At 49.0% G+C, this 18,221-nt stretch overlaps 1 protein-coding gene across 1 annotated transcript; it reads left to right on the top strand.

Moving 5' to 3' along the window:
* Positions 1 to 250: 250 nt before the first annotated feature.
* LBH (LBH regulator of WNT signaling pathway) lies at positions 251 to 10,689 on the top strand. The gene is made up of 3 exons (XM_009562557.2): positions 251 to 387; positions 1,541 to 1,643; positions 9,627 to 10,689. The coding sequence occupies exons 1-3, from the start codon at positions 362 to 364 to the stop codon at positions 9,813 to 9,815; spliced, it is 318 nt and encodes a 105-aa protein (XP_009560852.1). The 5' UTR covers positions 251 to 361; the 3' UTR covers positions 9,816 to 10,689.
* Positions 10,690 to 18,221: the final 7,532 nt, after the last annotated feature.

The raw sequence follows: 18,221 nt of genomic DNA, 5'->3' as shown, positions 1-18,221 counted from the left end.
CCAACCTAAACCACTCTATGATTCTGTGAAACCCAGCGCCGGGCCGAGCCACGCAGAGCCGAGTGGGGCTGAATCGAGCCGAATGGAGCCGGTGCCGATGCCGCCGGCCCCCCCGCCACTCCGGGACCACGGGGAGCTCAAGGACACGCGCCTCATCCCGCCCCCCACACCCCGCGCCGAGGCCATTCATGAAAACGTTGACGTCAAGAGCGGTGGGCGTGGCCTCTTGTCAGGCCACGCCCACCGGGCCTTTAAAGGCGGCGCGGCGGCGGGCTCGGGGTTCAGAGCGGAGGCGGCAGCGCGGGGCTGAGCGTTGTCCTGCGGGATCCAGGCTCTGCTCGCGGGGCAGCGCCGGGGCTTCATGTCTGTGCTGTGTCCCTTGCCCTGGTAAGTGGGCGCTTCACTCGGGTGGCTGCGAGAGTCCGAATGGAGCCTTTGTTCCCGCCCCCGGGCTGCAGCCTTGTGCCCCCGCGAAGCTGCTGGACGTGACTTCTCGACAGCCGGCAGAGGAGGGAGGGTGGCGGGGTGCGGGCACAGCCGCGGCGGGATGGGCTGCGACAGAGGGACCGCGAGTAGGGGGAAGGCGCTTCGCTTCTAGAGCTGGAAGTGCTGGAAAAGCAAGGCTGGAGCTGGCGCCCTGCGCTCCACGAGTGTGCGAATCCCTGGGGCTGTAGAAGTCCGGAGAAGTCCGGCTTAAAGAGGGGGAAACTTGATAAAAGCGCCTGTGCTCGCGTTTACTCGCTGTGGTTTTGACTTTTCTCACTTGGGGGGGCAGAGTTGGAGGGAACGGAGCTCGGGGCGAGATGCTCTGCAGCCCCCGGCTGCGCCGGAGCCAGGGAGCTGCCTCCAGGCTGTGCTGAGATCCTGGGGAAGAGACCGAGAGCTGCCCCTGGGCCGTGCTGGAGCTGGGATCTGGGGAGTCAGGGAGCTGCCCCTGGGCCGTGCTGGAGCTGGGATCTGGGGAGTCAGGGAGCTGCCCCTGGGCCGTGCTGGAGCTGGGATCTGGGGAGTCAGGGAGCTGCCCCTGGGCCGTGCTGGAGCTGGGATCTGGGGAGTCAGGGAGCTGCCCCTGGGCCGTGCTGGAGCTGGGATCTGGGGAGTCAGGGAGCTGCCCCTGGGCTGTGCTGGAGCTGGGATCTGGGATCTGGGGAGTCAGGGAGCTGCCCCTGGGCTGTGCTGGAGCTGGGATCTGGGATCTGGGGAGTCAGGGAGCTGCCCCTGGGCTGTACTGGAGTTGGGATCCTGGGGAGAGTCTGGGAGCTGCTCGCAGGCTCTGCTGGGTCTGGAATTCTGGGGAGAGTCAGGGAGCTGCCCCAGGACTGTCCTGGAGCTGGCATCCTATGGAGACCGGGAGCTGCTCCTGAGGGCAGGAGGTGGAGTGCCGGTGTACGTATTGCAAGCTTTTTCCACCCTCTTCCCACGGAGGGGGAGAAAGGAAGGGACTAGAAATAGACTGCAGACAGCCGCTCCTGGCTGCTTTTCTTCCCTGATACTGCTTAAATTCTGCTCAGCCCCTCAGAATGCTGTCCTTTGTTTCTAGCCCTGATTATCTGAGATCAGCTGAAATGACTGAAGTGATGATGAACACCCCAGCTATGGATGAGATTGGGCTAAGCCCCCGCAAGGACGGCCTGTCATATCAGGTAAGTGCTCTGCTGGCTGCTTAGGCAGTAATCCTGCAGGGAATTGCCTGGTCCGGACTGCAAACTTGGTCTAATGTATCTTTCCATAGCCTAGCCTAATAGCAGGTCTTGCTGTAGTGAGAACTAGTCAACAGACTGGAATGCTTGCTTGGCAGGAGCTGGTTGTCTGAAATATCCCTTGGTATCAGACAGGATTGGCAAAGAACTCATTTGTTTCTGCAGTGGTTAAGCCCGCCCCCCCCCCCCCATTCAGCTTCTGCGGGGGTTCAGTGGAAGATGGGGAGATTGGTTAAAGAAGGGCTCACATCACCTGCTGGACTGAGAGGACTATGAAGATCTTTGTAACGCTGCATACAAATGATCTACTTGAGGAGGAGGGAGCTGTTCCTACAGTGCTTACATTTTTTTAATCTGTTTCTTGATTTTTCCTGACTGATGGGCCTGTTTGAGAGGGTCAGCAGCCTTCTGCAAGATATGGTGAGGCCAGAGGCAGCCTGAACAAGCCTTGAAATGTCACTGGTGATATCAATACCTGAAGGCATAAGCTACTTTCATTCTGAAAGTTCTGAACACCATGATTAGCTATTAACCTCTGGATCAGTTACTGGGGTGAAGATGTGATCTTAGAAAACTATTGTGAGCCTTAATCCTTTAGTCTCAATATCCCTTAATTTCCCTGCTTGTAGTTAATCAAAGGATGGGTTGTGCATTTTAGCCTACTAGATACATGTTTTGCTACTCTTCCAGGAGACTTGTTGATGGGATATAACACAGGTGCCAAGTGCATGCATGTGATCTGTGCAGGAGGTGTCTCTTGCCAATGGATCCTGATGCAGGGTTCGTCCTTTGCAGATGTTACACAACCTGCAGAGAGGCAGTTGCTGTGTGTGCGCATTCAAATGAGGTGTGCTGTTGTAGACTTGCGTATTCATGTCTGAAAAATGAGCTATGAAGTAGTAGCAGTGCACTGAAGCATGAAATCAACTGAATTTTGGGCCACAGCTTGGGCCTCCAGCAAAAGCTAAAGCTGTAGGGAGGAAAAGGGGATGTTGCTTTTTTCCAGTGATAATTCTGGACCTGGATCGTGCAAGTCTTTTTTTTTTTTGCTGCTGTGTGAAAATAGCTATGCCATGCTTGCATGCATGAGTTATTGGAAAGCCCGTGGCCGCTCTTTCCTCCCCTATAGAGGGAGTGAGAGAGGCTGTTAAACCTGAAGCAATCCAGCTAGCCTGCATGGGATGTTCACTTAACTTTATGGGTCATCATATGAAGAGGCTTAACCCAGTCAGGTCAAACCCCTCTATTTACCTATCCAAATTTGCTCTTGGAGGTAGTATCTGGGTCTCTTGCTTGTTCTAACAATTGCTTCAGCAAAGTTTTTCCCCAAGTGCTAATGGCCTTGATAAGTCTGCTTAGGCCAACAGGAGATCAAGCCTGTTCAGTTTTGAGTGGTTCATCTGAACCTGAAGGTTTGTGAGTCATAAGTGCTGACGACTCATACCTATGCAGGGTTGATGCATCCTGGATGTCTTCTCTGTAGTGGTCTAGTCAGATGACTTCAAATGTCTGCAAGAGCTGGGAACTGCCTGCTGGTGCTTCACTTGGTTGTAAATGATGGCAGAAGGGATTGGAGTGTTGAAATGGAAGATTCTGATGGGGCGCTAGTGGTGTGTGGGCTGTATGAGGTCTGCTGCTAAATCAGGTTAGTGTAAAGAGGATTGGGAAGTGGGCTCCAGCCTTCTTCCTTTGGCTGCTAGGCCAAGAACGTCACAATGTGCATCAAGGTAAGCTGGCAGCATCCCTAAAGGCCTGAAAACTCAAGTTAGAACATCAAGGACAAATCTGATGCAATCACAACATGAACTTTTTGTTCTACCTCAGACTACAGCACTTTGTGCTTCATCTTGCTGATGGAGAGATTTTGGTACATGGAAAATCGTCTGCTAGTCTGAGGGCTGTAGTGCAATAACTTAAAACCAGACAGGGCTAATGGAGCATGACTGCTTCTCCACTGAGGCTTGTTTGAACTGCAGCATCTCCCTTCACTCATCTGCAGAGTCAGGCACCCATGATGTGAGTGTTATAGCCTTCAGTTGGCTATGGAAGGCAAAAAAACAGTGGAGTCAGAATGGGGGAAAGCAAGCTTTTAGTTTCAGAAGTTTGTTGTTCTAGTAGTAGAGCTTGGATTTATTTTACTGCAGAAATTACCTGAAAACGATTCAAAATGTCCCTCTTTAGGCTCTGTAGAGCAGGGACTGCTTGCAAGTCAGTCTGTAGGATGCTAACTGTAAGCCTGGGGTCTGAAGCTGTCTGGAGCAGAGGAGTTGGTACAACAGCTTTGCTGGGACTGTGAAGCATATCAGGGTCTGCTGCAGACAGACTGGTCCATCCAACAGTACTGTTTCATAGTAGTTTTGCCTTTACTCGGATGTAAACTGAGGGAACAAACTTGTACAGAGTATAAACTTCAGCAATCTGATTCCTCTGTCCCATGGAGTTCACTGAACTTCAGGGCTCTGGTCTGTTTTGCTGCTTGCAGAGGGAACTTGGTTTGTTGACTTACTCCTTCTGCACCCTGTGCTTCCACTTCTGCTCTGCAAGGTCTCTAGACATCAGCTGGAGGTGTGCACCCCTGGGAAAGCTCCTCGGCCTGTGGTGGGCTGGCCACCACTGCTCCTTAAGCAGTGATGCGAGATCTCACACTGGGGGGGTTGTATCTGTGAGAATGGAGTTGCCTGTGTAGGCTTAGTAATCTGTATTATTTCACTTGCAAGATGTCTTCTCATAGAAATGCCTTTTTCCAGTTAATATGCAACGTGCTTGTAAGATAGTGTGCTAATCTCAGAACTTTTCTATGTAAAGCAGTGTTATTGCTGTATTTGTGATGTAAAGCTGCTCTTGGAGCCCCCTGAAGATGGCTCAGTGAAAGGATTTAACAGGCCTGAGCAGAAGCGAATGGTGAAATTAGGGCAGGAGTCTCAAAGCAGGGTGGCATAGACAAAACAGAAGATGCAGCTGAAGAGATGATGTCATGCTGGGTCTTGTGCCTGCAGTGAGGAGCTATTTCTGGATCTTTAATAGATGTCCCATAATTCCCATGAGACTTACTAAACAAAAACCTTGTTGAAATGCAGCTGATGGCTCAAGATGCCCCTGCCACAAACAGATGTGCCTGTGGAGGTCTTCATGCACTTCCTGCCTGGCAATCTTGAGTGAGCTGAGCATTTTTCACTGCCAGTTGGAGCTAATGTCCTGTTTGCTCTTTACCAATGCCTAGATATAGCCATTTTTCACAAAACCTCATCAGTACTCTGCTGGCTTGTCCTCTGATGCCATCTCACAGCAGCATGGATGATGATGCTGAAACCAAGGCTGAATTAATAATTTCATGGAGCTGTTGTCAAAACAATGCCTTCACCTGAATCCTGCCTTGCTTCTTGGAAGTGGAATGGGGTCTGAGAACAACAGAAAGCACTTTGCCCTAAGTGTTTACTTTCAGCAAGTGGTGTGCTCTGAGCTGAGCGTGATGCTTCGCTGCAGATCGTCTGTCTGGCCAGCATGTGGGTCCTGCAGGACCTAGGCTCCCTTTTAGGTGATTGGTGTATGGAGGCTGAACTTGCCTCATGCCATCAGCTGGGTTTTGGTTGTCATGGGGAGCTTGAGCTCTTTAAGTCATGATCGCATCATGCTGGGATCTGTCTAGGTTAATCACAGCCACAGCTAGCTGTGAATCATTTCAGACTGACTGAATCTGGGTAAATAGGCTTAATGCTCCATCTAGGGTCTATGACAAAAGCTTGGGTCATCTGTCCTGTCAAGGAAATAATTTTTTGATGAATGCAATGCCTCTTTGCCAGCATCAGTGAAGCACTGACTTTGCCAAGGAGCTGTGGTGCTCAGTGCTGGGGGGTTTGGCTGTATCCACTGCATCTCCCCAACTAAACTGGGGGACCAACATGTTACTGACCCAGGGGCTGATGGCGAGGGTGGAAACTGAGCTTCCTCTGTGATTATCTTCTTTGTTTGTAAGATGCTTCGTATTGGTATGGCCTCTATTTGTGCCGGGGAAGTTCTGTATGAGAGCTGATGCTCGCTGCTGTGGAGCCCTTGTGGGCTACAAAAAGGTGGCAAGTGAGAACAAGTTTAGAATAATGCATTCACATGGTACATCTGATGCATAGGTACTGGACAAGATTAGTGGGCTGAGACAATGTATTTCAGGATCTGGGACCTTAAATGAAAGAAAAAACAGGATATGGGATAAACAGACAAAACTAATTGTATTTGCAGCTCTGCTATGCAAAAAAGTGTTCCACTGAAATGCAGACTGAAGACAGCAGCTAATCAGAACATCTCTGTGTGTATTTTTCCCTCTCTGCTTGATGCCTTGCTACTCTGATGGAAAATTGCTGTGATGTATGAAGTTTCCCAGGCCTGTCCCCCAGTACAGGGCAATCTGTCTGTGCCTGGGGAGTTGTCATTGTTCATAAACCTGAGTCACAGGCTGCTGGGTGCATACTAGGAGCTCCGTTCTGAGTCATGACTGCTATGTGAGTGAATGTATGTATTAGCACTGCTTCCTGTAGCTGGAAAATTCCTCCAAACAGGACAGAGATGATTTGAATACTTCCTGAAATGAGCTTGCTGTGCTTCTTGGTGGCAGTGAAGTTTTAATTTAAGAACTTAAATGCTGATTTGGGATTTGGAGTATTGATCTGATACTACTGAAGAGACACTGAACTTAGCTTTTTAGTAGTGGGATGGTGAGCAATGTGTTTGTCAGGGGTGTATCCTGTACCTGAAGAGGTGAGCTTCTCCATGCAGACTTTTTGGTTCCGTATGGTATTGCCACAACAAAGCAAAGCTTCCACCAAAACAGTAAACAGTATTTGGAAAGATCTCATTACCTTGGTCTCCCTGTAATAGAGTTGAAATAGTTTTCAGCCCCTTGGGAGGGCAGACAAGTGTTTTAACTGTGGTTGTTGGTATGGAGCACACATGTGGAAGCTGTTCTGAATTTACAAGTGTTGCTTGGGTTGTGGTAGCTCTGAGCTAAACCCTAAATTGTCTGACATCTCTCCTGCTTTTTGTGTTTCTCCATCCCTGTGAATGCTGAGAGAGGGTATGAGCCTCCCTGGGGCCATGAGAACTTTCCGTTCTTGTTGCCAAGACTTCATTCAAGGATAGCAGAACTAGATCATCCGAAACAGAGGCAAACATGGCCTTTCAAAAATCACTTCAAGCTTTCATTTCAAATCCTGCTTTTTGCTGCCCTTTCCAGCTGCAAGACAGGAGTCCAGTTGATTTGTATGGGATCTGGATCAGTCTGGGAGGAGAGTGGTTCCCAAAACATAACCTGGAGAGGCCTGTGAAACCCAGTCTTGCTGTGAGGAAGAAGCTGTGTGCGGTAGTGTAAGAAGCAATATATGGCCTCTGGGGGCTGTAGGGGCGTCTCACAGTGGGCCAGGAGTTGAGGTAGTGGGGCCTCTGTCCCAAGTGTCTGAGCTGGGCAGTATAAACAGAGAGGCTTGCAAGCGTTTTTTGTGAGGTAAGCAAGCTGTCCTGCCTACTTTGCAAAGGGTGCGGAGCGTGCAGGTCAGAGCTGAGCTGCTGCAATCCCAGTGGGGACTGTGCTGCAAGCTTCAGAGCTGTTTTCTTCCCATTGTCTAAATCTGGAGTGGGACCAGATTAGGCCTGCGGGGCCAACAAATGGTGCAGTGGGGCAGCAAAAGCTGGCACTTGCTTATCTTTTTTTATAGAGAATCTGGCAATGCAGCTTATGTTGGAGTGAGTGGAGAGGCCGCCCCAGAAGTGCGAGTGGAGCCTTAACCCGAAACCCTTTTTCCCTTTGGTCCCTGTGCTTGGCTGCCCTGCCCTCCTGCTTGTCACACGCGAGGAAATCTGCCTTTGTGTATTTTTTCCATTCACTGTCCACACCCCTTCAAAGTGCAGTTGCAACATCTCACTTCGTGCTGCCTGGACGATTAAAAAGCATGACTTAGTGGAAAAAATACTGACCTTCTTGGGCTTGGCCTGTCCTGCAGCTGTTTGAGATAAGATTGTGCTGGGTTTTGTGTTAAAGCTGTATACCACATTTCGGGGATGTTTGTGAGGAAATGACTGCTGCTTAGTTTCTGGAAGAAAAATCTGGCAGGCTGTTTTCAAAGAAACTGCTCCAATTTGACCTAATGTGCTGAAAATGATAGCAGCCAAAGGTTAACTTAATTATTATACTGCTATTTTTCTTGCACAGGAGGCTATTTTCATGACATTATCAGCTTATGTAACCTCCTGAACCACACTTCTTTTTCCATTGCAACCTTCTAAAGCATGTAATGTCAAGGGTATTTTTTTCCCATCCTGAGTTTAGATAACAAGTTGATGCTGAAGAACCACTGACTGTACTTGCAGTAATGCACCATGTGTCTGAAACTGCCTTTATTTGGCCAAGCTGCAAGGCATGTTGATAGGAGTTAGGGTTTGGTCCACGCCTTCCCTAGATAATGGGCACTTACATGATTGGCACAAGGAGAATGATGCTTTGTGGTTAATGCTCAGGGCTTCTGGATGGGGAAACCTGCTTTTGTAACCAGAACCGCAAAGATCAAAGCAGATGAGATCTTGCTTCCAAACCGAAGCACCCACAAGCAGTGTGCCCATGGGCGGCTGGCAGCCCTGTTCTCTATGAGGATGCTCTTATGGCTCACTTGAATGTGGCTGGTGTTCGAGGAAAAAAACAATGCCCGATTCCTCACCTCATCTACAGCCATGAGGGGAAAATGCATTTTTTGATTATCTTTGGGGTGTTTGCATGCAACCATAATGTGAGATGGGCACTCTGATAAAATCTTTGAAATAAAGAGGTGGTGATTGTTTAATCTTTTGGTTGCTAACCAGAGGATCTGATGTGGCAATTTTTTGTCACCCGGCATTTGTTTTCTGGATGAAGTGGGATTTGGAGCTATTCCCCTAGGAGGGCTTCCCTATAAAGTAACAGCAGCTTGTTCTGTTCATGCTGCAATTCAGCCATGCAAACCTTCTGATGATACTGCACCGCAGGGTCAGTTTTCCGTATACCTATGTACTTGCCTCGGCATTTTCCTAGTAGGATCAGAGTGAGCATCCCAGTGGCACTGCTAGCAGGTATGGGGCCTGGTGCTGCTGCAGTAAACAAACCATAAGTTCTAGGAGTCATAGAATCACAGAATGGTTGGAGTTGGAAGGGACCTTAAAGCCCATCCAGTTCCAACCCCCCTGTCATGGGCAGGGACACCTCCCACTGGATCAGGTTGCTCCAAAGCCCCATCCAGCCTGGCCTTGAACACCTCCAGGGATGGAGCAGCCACCACTTCGATGGGCAACCTGTGCCAGTGCCTCACTGCCCTGAAAGTATCCTGCAGAGTTTCACTGCTGAGCTGTGGTAGCTGTAGCATGCAGAACACTACTGGAATTCCCTCTAAAATGCAGCTGTGCTTTTCTTTCGATCTGGTGTTGTCCCTGGAGTGAGACTGTATGCAGACCCTTGTTGCAGAGTCTGGACTGTAGTAGCACTAGGTTGCTATGTGCCTCCTCTCCCTTCTAGCAGCAGAGCCTGGAGCACAAGCCTGTTCTTGTGTGCAGCTTGACCAGCAGCAGGAAATGAGATCTCAGAGTCTCTGATCTAGATAGCTCAGTGTGCAAACTCCTGAGCTTTAATGCAAAAGCAGTGGGGGTGAGGGGCTTAGGTTAACACTGAACAGGACAGATGCCTGTTTGAGTGCTATTCAAGAGAGCATGTGCTTTGGAAGCTTCTTGGGCTGTGCTCATTTCCAGTACTTGGAGATTAGAGAAGCTTATTTATGAGTTCAAGAGTCTTCCCATCACTCAGTGGTTTACTATGTCCAGACTGGTCTGTCCTGAAGACCCAGGTGTGTTCAGAGTTGGGTTTTGGCTAAGACTGCTTGAGTGCAGCCCTTCTCACGGGTTGTTTTTTGGCTCTTTCAGATCTTCCCTGATCCCTCAGACTTTGATCGCTACTGTAAGCTGAAGGACCGCCTGCCCTCAATTGTGGTGGAGCCAACGGAGGGCGATGTGGAGAGCGGTGAGCTGAGATGGCCACCCGAAGAGTTCTTGGTGCAGGAGGAGGAGGAAGAAAACTGTGAAGATGCAAAGAAGGACAACAAGGAGCAATAAATGGCATATGAGGAAAAGCAAGGGACTGCACCCTTCTGAAGGAAGAACAACAATTCTTTTGAAAGTCTTTTAAAAAGAAAAGACAAGTTCAATTTTGCACCTGCGAGATCTTAGTTTTTTGTATTCTCTGTATTGAGAACTGAAGCCCTCGGTGTCACCAGACCTCCTGAGGAAGGAAGGAAGTAACGCAGAGAAATGTTTGCTGTTCTCGAGATCACTATCTGTGTTTTTCCGAGGCGGAGGCAGCAGTGAAATTCCAAGCACATGGCAGAGGGTGGCCATGTGAGGACTGCTGGAGGGGGGAGCTTGGGGAGTGGGAAGAAAGTCAGAGGTGACAGTGTTCAGCCAGGAGCTGCCTCTGGATAAAAGCATGAGAACAGAGCAGTCATCTCTCAGATTTGCCTTTCTTACAGCTTCCAGTTTGTGTGTTGAGGTGGAAGAGTGTCTGTAGCGAAGCATGGCTGCTGCTGAGGGGCCTGTAGCTCTCCCCAGGTCGGCACCTCCTAGGGTACCGTGAGCATCCATAGGAGTAGTTGGGTTTCTTGCTCTTGAGCCTGTTTCCAGCCACTTTTCCCAAAGCTGTTTTCTCCCCTGTTTGCCTTTAGACTCTTCAATGCTGAACAGCTGTATTTGCAGGATAATGTTAGGCTGTTGCTTGTCATCTCTACTGTGAGGCCCTTGTTTGTCTTGCAGGTCATTAGTGTGAGGTAGTGTGCATCCAAAGTGAAGATGCTTCTATCTGCAGCAAGAGCTCATGTCTGTTTGAGCACCTGGGATCTTTCTCTCCTGTTTGACAAAGGTGCTGTGGTTGCTTTTGTGCAGCACCCAAGGCCAGGGGTGGGAATTTCACCTCTCTATCTTTTTGTCCTCGAGGCTGTAGAGTTTTGTGTCTCCAACTCACTGGTCAGTGGGCTTGTGAAGGCTGGGTTGGGTGATCTCCTCCAGCTTTGTGCTGCAGGGCTTCCTCAGTGCAGGACTGCCTGTTTAGGGGTCTGCATGGTGGGGAGCACTGCCAGACCTGGAGGCAATCCAAAGATGAAGCGCCAGATGTAGTGTGGATCCCCAGTGGGAGAGGAGACTTTGCAGGAGGGCTCTGTTGGGAGAGAATTAGCCTGGGTGTCCTGAGACAAAATGCTCTTCTGCTTCATAGCAAGGGTGGGTGTTGAACCAAATGCAGACTGGCTTGTGAAGTCTGCAGTTGTATCCTCTTTACCATATTCTGCTCCAAAGAGAAGTCATCTGTCTCTGTTTAGGGAGGAGGCCAATCTGCTGCTGGATGGGGTAACCTGCTGCTTTCCTGGAAAGGGATGGTCTCAGCTTTGGGGACCAGCTCAGAAGCTGGTTTGTCTTGGGAATAGGATGAGAACAGTTATCACCAAAACCAAATCTGGGGTCATGGAAGAGATAAAGAAATGTTAAGGCCTTAACCAAACTTTCATAATAATCCCAATGCCGCCCCCCTTTGCTTGTAACTGGTTCCATTTTTAAAATCTATTTGGACATGTGTATTTGTATTTTTAATACCTCATGAGTAGTTAAACGCTGGTGGGGGGGTGGGAACTGCTTTTAATATTGGCAGGATTGTTTTAGTCTCGTCTTGCTTGTGTTTAAACATAATGGCAATAATTTATCAGCTCTGCATAACCATTTCAGAGAGACAGGAGTTTAGAGACTCATTAGTTAGCACAAAGCAGGAGGAATTTGGTGTTCCTGTATTGCGGCTGGTCTCTGGCCCAGCAACATGGACCCTGTCATATGTGCTCTCTGCCTGTCTTGGTGGACAGTTGATCACTGAATGGTCATGATGTGGCGATACCATTTTCTCTAGCGATGGGTTCAGCTGTTCTATCTGTAACACATGTTCTAGTCTTGCTGTCTTACTGGAATGAGCTTGTACACCTGCATACCAGCCAGTTGTCTTACTTGTAAGTGTTACTCTATTGGTCTCTACCATCTATACCACCAAGTCAAAGCTGTATATCAAAGATATTACCGTGTGGGCAGCAATGAGATGGCAATCCTTGGACTTCAGACCCACTGTCTGCCCAAAAGACTTACATATTTCTGTCAGCATCCTTTTTTTGGAAGTATTGTGTATATTTCTATTTGTTGTTGAACGTATCTAAAGAACAAAGCACTCCAGTAAAAATCCTGTTGTATGATATACATTCTATATTTCTGTAATTCTTTTTTGAGCCTCAGGGAGAAGCTAGCATTTTTTTCAAACTACATTTTTGTCACTGTGACAGTTGTAAATAAAGTTTGAAAATGCTTTCCAAACATACTGGTGGTGGTCTTGCTGCTAAAGTGGTTTGGGATGGTCAGCCTTCCCAGTAATGGCCAGTCCTTGTGTCTCTGAAGTGTGCTGACTTGCAAAGATAATGCACACATCTGGAGAAACTCATGACTATCTGTGGCTGTTCTGTGAACCAGGAGATGCTTGTTTTGTGTGAGGGCTGACCTCAGTGTCTGCCCTATGGGACTGGAAGCCTCAACCAACTCAGAGTGAAGGGCAGCGTCTTTGCCTTTCATCTTCCTACAGCTGCTGTGTGAAAGGCTGCAGCGAAGGAATGCTCCAACTTACTAAGTTCTAAAAGACCTGTTTGTATTATCTGTACTGCGTCTAACCCCTTGCTTAACTGAAGTCATGGAGAGGGGAGGCTGTCTATTGCTGCTTGCCTGTGTATGCTCTTACCCTGCCCTGAGCAAGAAGATAAATATTGCCATGCTGTGTGCTGTTAAGGTCTCAGCTGAGCTACTTGGGTTTGTCTGCTCTGGCCAGTATGGGTCAGGAGGTCAGTTCTTGCATGGTAAGTTGTCACACACTGATGGTTTTGTGCTACAGCTTGAGGTGCTGTCAGAGAAAGATGTGGAGGAAACTGCATTTGAGTGTGATTCTAAACTTGTTTGCTACCAAGGCAGCATCCTGGGTGTAGAAATCTGCTCATGCCATGATTCAGTAATTCAATTTGTACAGTTAATAGGATTAAATTTTCCACTAAAACCAGATGGTAAGAAGCAAGTGCCCTGGAATACCCTTCCTTACCTTTTATATGCATGGAGAGAAGTTTCTGTGATTTGGCAAGTACCAGACCCTAATCTTACCAATGCAAACAAGCTGGGTTGAGGCTAGAGTGTTATGTTTGCATGGGATTGGTTTAAATACATTAATGACCCTCAGATTTAATGCTTAAACTGAGGGGCTTGTTCAACGTGATCAAAGATAAGTTGTATCGTGCTCAATCCTCACAAATGTTTTTTTTGCCATAGAAACATAAATGCGATGTTGAAGCTTGCTTCTCCTTTTAATCAGCCTCTAGCTAAGGTGCCTTGATTTCTGCCCCTCCTTAGTCATGGAGTTGCTGTCCTTGTAAAAGAAGTTTTAGCAGTTCCAAGCTCAAGTGCTGGTCTGAAATCAAGGAAGATATTTAGTCCTGCCCTGAATATTTATGATTGAAATACAGCACTGGTTAGGGAAACTGCCGATGAATTGAACTTGTCTGCTACCTTCATGTGCTTCATACAAACAGGTTTTTCAGGCTTATGTCAAAATGAAGGCACTCACTGTTTCTCCCCTGATGCATCACGCTGCTGTGGGCCTGGACTATAAGAACTGGCCTCTGCGTGGGGCTCACTCTGCTTGGGGGGCTGCCTCATGCCAGACTGGAGTAGTGCTAGCAGGAGAGCAGTGGATGGAAGGGTGATGGAGGCTTTTCCCTGGTCCTTTGCTCCACCTATTAGGGGTCAAATGGGAACTCATATCACCAAAATGGGCTCTCTGCTGAATGGGTGACCCTGAGGCATCTCAAGAACTTCATGGATGGCACGAGGACCTTTCTTTGCACACATAGCACTTTTTCTTCTGGCTCTTGTTTAGATCTGATGCATTTGTCCTTTGCCCTTTAGTTACAACTGATGACACAGCAAGCTGTGCACTGTTGCCCTACTTAGTTCAGCCTGTGTTCACTCTCCCAGATGTTTGGTTTGTTGGTTTTGGTGTGTATCCACTTCTGTTCAGCTTCACCAAAGAGCTTAGTCACTTGAAACACACTGAGCAGATGCGCTTTTGGCAGCTATCTTTGCCGAAGTTTGGGTGCAGCCAGGCAAAACTGTTGTTCTGCAGAAGAGCACAGATAATTCCCCGTCAGTGCAATGTGTGGGGAGCAGCCACCCCTGGGACACGGGTTCCATTGGCACAGGGCAAAATTCTGCTCTGCTGTATCCACACTCCTCCTTGTCGTGAGGAACAGGAGAACCACCAGCATTGCTTTCCAGCTGCCTGGTAAGGATAATCTGAGCAATCTCCTTCCCGTTTTAGCTCCTGTAGGATGTTACCAGCAGCTAAGGACATAGTTTCATCCCTGTGATTTTGCTCTGCTTTGTGGTGCCTTGAAGCACAATCAAAACAAAACAAAACAAAAAACTCCAACCACTAGCCCAGTCACCTGGAAGAAACTGAGGGATGTGAGGAGCAACTGTAATGCACGTTCTCAGAGCTTTCCAAAAGTAATCCTGCACACCAAGCATCTCTATATAAACAAGAAGGGCCGCATGCAAAGTTGTGTGGTATCCCTTGAGCACCAGCTCTGCCCAGGCCCTGCCAGCAGCATTGATAGCACAGCAGCACTGGCTTTTCAGCCACTCTGATTAAAAAGGGGTTTCTTTTCTATATCCACCTTCAGAAAGAGCTGTGCAAGCCCAGCTGAAGAGGAGCTCTGCCGAAATAAGCTTAAACTGGTCATAACAAAAATGAAAGCTTGCAAGTGTTGTTTTTTATGAGGGGGAGGGAAGATGTTTCAGGCCCAACACCTCAGAGAACCGAGTTCAGAGAAACCTGCAGACAGTGAGAGCTTTGCTACTATAGTATGATGTTGGTAGCATCATATATCAATGTGGTGATGAGCAGAGCTGGGGAGAACGCAAGCCACTGCAAAGGGGGAGAAGGTTCTGCGTGTGGCTGCTAGCAGGGGCAGAAAGGGGAGGAAGGTGGGATGAGACTTCAGGTGCTATAGTGAGGGGCTGTCCCCCCATTTGTAGCTTCATGGTTTCTTGCCTGAAGGGCTGGATGTGCAGTTGGGATGTTCCCCTGGGTGCCTGTCCCTCTCCGCATCTCCTAATGTTTGCTTGGTTGAAATTCACCTGGAGGAAGGAGTGAGAGGGACTCAGCTTTAGTGTGCTGTGGTGGCAGCCACAGTGTGAGCTGAAAGCCTAGGGTAGCTGCTTGTAATAACCTGCTGCAGTTTGGGTGCCAGGAATAGAGCCCAACCAGCTGGGAAAGAGCTTGAGGGTGTGGAGATTCCTTCAAGTACAAGAGCCGTGACCTTTGTGAGTAAAACACCATGGACAGAAATGACTTTAATGAGGCTGGAGCACAGGTGAATCCACCAATGAGGCTCTGGTACCATCCCAGGAGATGCACGTCATTGCTGTCTGGGTCAGGTTTGAGGCCCTGGGAGATGACCTGGTCTCCACAATGTAGGAGAGAGCACCAGCCTTTATCTTCCAGTCCCACCATTCCCTTAGTGACCCTAAGTGGGGAAGAAGAGGGCTCGAAGCTGGAGAAGTACTTTTTTGTTGATGTTCTGAATCAGACTTGATCCTGCCCATGAAGAGGTTTTTCCTCCAGTCCAAGTTATCAGCCTGAGGAAAGATTTTTTTTTGCTTTTTCCACATTAAAACAAAAACCCCAGCCTCATACTCAGGGTCAGACCTGTACTTTTCCCACCAAGGCAGCAAAAGCAGGACAAGAAGAGGGAGAGACAGCAGTGGCTGGGGGTGATGGGAGCAGAGCCTGTGAGGGTGAGCCCGTGCCCATCACAACAGGCAACGATCACAGCAAAGACATAACAAAGTAAAAAATGCTATTCTGAGAGCTCTGAGGGGTGGGAAGTCAGAGTGAGGAGGGAAGCCACAAAGGAAACATGCATCGAGCACTTGTTCACTGCTAGAGCTGCAACAACACAGGGTTACCGTAGCAGCAACCATCAGCTTCATCTGATAAAAATAAGCAAGGAAGTCAAGTGTATGAGAGGGAGAGGATGTCAGAAGCCAAGCATGAAAATGCCACAGCAGCTTTGCTTTCTTTTTTCTTCCAAACTTCCTTTTTTATTCTGCACTCTGCCGGCTCAGGGCCCTGGGTATTTCCCACTCCATCAGTCCCAGAGTATGTCCTGCTACTAACCGCCTCTTTCCCAAACATCCCCCCCGGCGCAGGTGCCTCTGTGGCCACGCACTGCTGTGCACGACGCCTACAGCTCTGCTGTGAGCTGCAGCGATGGAGCAGCAGCCAGTGCCTTGTCTGGGGGATCCTCAGGAGTTGCACTGGCTGATGCCTTTGCCTCTGGCAATACGAGTAAAAACACTGGAATACAATCCAGAGTGGTCACTGCCATGAAAGAGCCTCATGAAACAGCCTGCTCCTGTGGTGCTCTATGCTGGGAGCAGCTCAGCAGGGGTGAGGAGATGGCCCAACACTGCAGAGATGGCCCAGGACTGCAGCTTTCTCCATCTGTGCTGGGAGAGGGCTGTATTACAGGCAGTTTAAACTCTCCCCCATAGGTTCTTTGCACTCAGAAGCAGAAGCCAGGCAGGTTACAATCAACTCAACAAATATTTATCAAGCACAAGCCTTCCTGAGTGGGGCCTACAAGAAAGCTGGAGAGGGACTATTCATAAAGGCTTGTGGTGATAGGGTGAGGGGGAATGGGTATAAACTGGAGAGGGGCAGATTTAGGCTTGATATAAGGAAGAATTTCTTCCCTATGAGAGTGGTGAGGCACTGGCACAGGTTACACAAGGAAGCTGTGTCTGCCCCATCCCTGGAGGTGTTCAAGGCCAGGTTGGATGGGGCCTTGGGCAGCCTGATCTAGTGGGATGTCCCTGCCCATGGCAGAGGGTTTGGAACTGGATGATCTTTAAGGTCCCTTCCAACCCAAACTATTCTATGATGCTATGATTCTGAGTGGTGTTTGACAACTCTTTTCCACTGCAGTTATTGCCACTGCTGTGGCTGTCAGGTCTGCTGTGGGTGCTGCCTGCAGGGGTGAGGACTGACCCCTCCTTCAGTGAGAGCCGTGGTGGGATTTCTCCAGTTAAAACAGTACCCATTTAGTGGCTGGGGTGACAACAGTGCTGTGTCCCACAGGCTGGAGGTGAACTGGCTGGCATTGGGTGGCTGGGCAAGGTGCAGAGGTGGAGCTACTCACTAGGCACCCTCAGGTAGGGAAACAATTTGCAGTGTGCTGAGAGAACTGTGCATGTGTGTGCACGTGTGCATGTGGGATTTGCCTCTCGGGCTTCCTTCCTCCCCTGCTCCAGAGCCCACAACTTGCTTTATCATCCATCTGGAACAGTGATGCTCCAGCTGATGGGGTTTGGGACACCCTCACAACAGGAGGCGGCAGCTGGGGCTTTAGGGCAGAGTCTTGTGCATAATCTTACTCCAATGATGGGACCGAGGGGAGGCTTTGCAGGGGCTTGTCAGTCCCCACCAGGCCCAGCTGATCCACGCTGGGGTTATTATCCCCTGCACCCAGGGACAAAGGGACTTTGTAGTATTCGGTCTCATGACCTGTGTGTCTATGGGACGCTCAGCTGATCTAAAATGGAATTTGTCAAAATCCCCAGGAAAACTAATCAGAAGAAATCTCCAGAGCCACTGCCATCAGGAGAGATCGTTTATTTGGCTGAGTTTGGACCAGCGAGCCAGCAAGAAGCTCCCAGTTGCAGACCTTTTGATGCCACCACCTACCCTGGCACGGGGCTAGTCATGCTGGACTGCCTCCATTTTAATTAAACCTTGTTTATCTAGCCTGAGATAATTGTTTAGTCACCTCCTGTACTCCATGGAAGGAGATAAACACCTCCAGGTGATTCAATTTAACAGCCTGTCTGGAAAGAATGACTTCTTGGAGGTCCTTCAGCTCTCAGTAGAGAGAAGATGTAGATAACCGTGCAGTTTGCATGACTGAATCTCAGGTAACTGAAGCCAAATGAGCTGAACCTCACCCCTAGTTCCTTCTCTGCTTTTGCCTTGTTAGGTTTGTGCCTTCACACAAGAAAAGTCCATACATTCATGGGCAGCGGACTGAAGTCACTGCAAAATTCATGGTTCTTCCATTGCCACAAAAAAATCCCCACACTGGCAGGGTGTCAGAGACATGAAGTGACACAACAGGGTGAAAAAAAGCCCAGAGGGAATGGGAAGAATAAGGAAAACATGGCAAGAGCGTGCAGTGAACACTATGGAGGTGGAAGGAGAGGCTACAGGGGCAAAGCACATGCAGCTTGTACTAGCTGCACGCGTCTTGCACTGGCTTACCTCGGGAGGAGGGAAGAGAGGAAGACAGAATCAGCCTCTGCCCCTCAGTCAGGTCCAGCTCAGGGGCACATTCACTCCCACTCATA

This window comes from Cuculus canorus, chromosome 3 (genome assembly GCF_017976375.1).
Source record: "Cuculus canorus isolate bCucCan1 chromosome 3, bCucCan1.pri, whole genome shotgun sequence".
Classification (NCBI taxonomy): Eukaryota; Metazoa; Chordata; class Aves; order Cuculiformes; family Cuculidae; genus Cuculus; species Cuculus canorus.
This window is presented reverse-complemented; position numbering and strand designations above follow the sequence as displayed.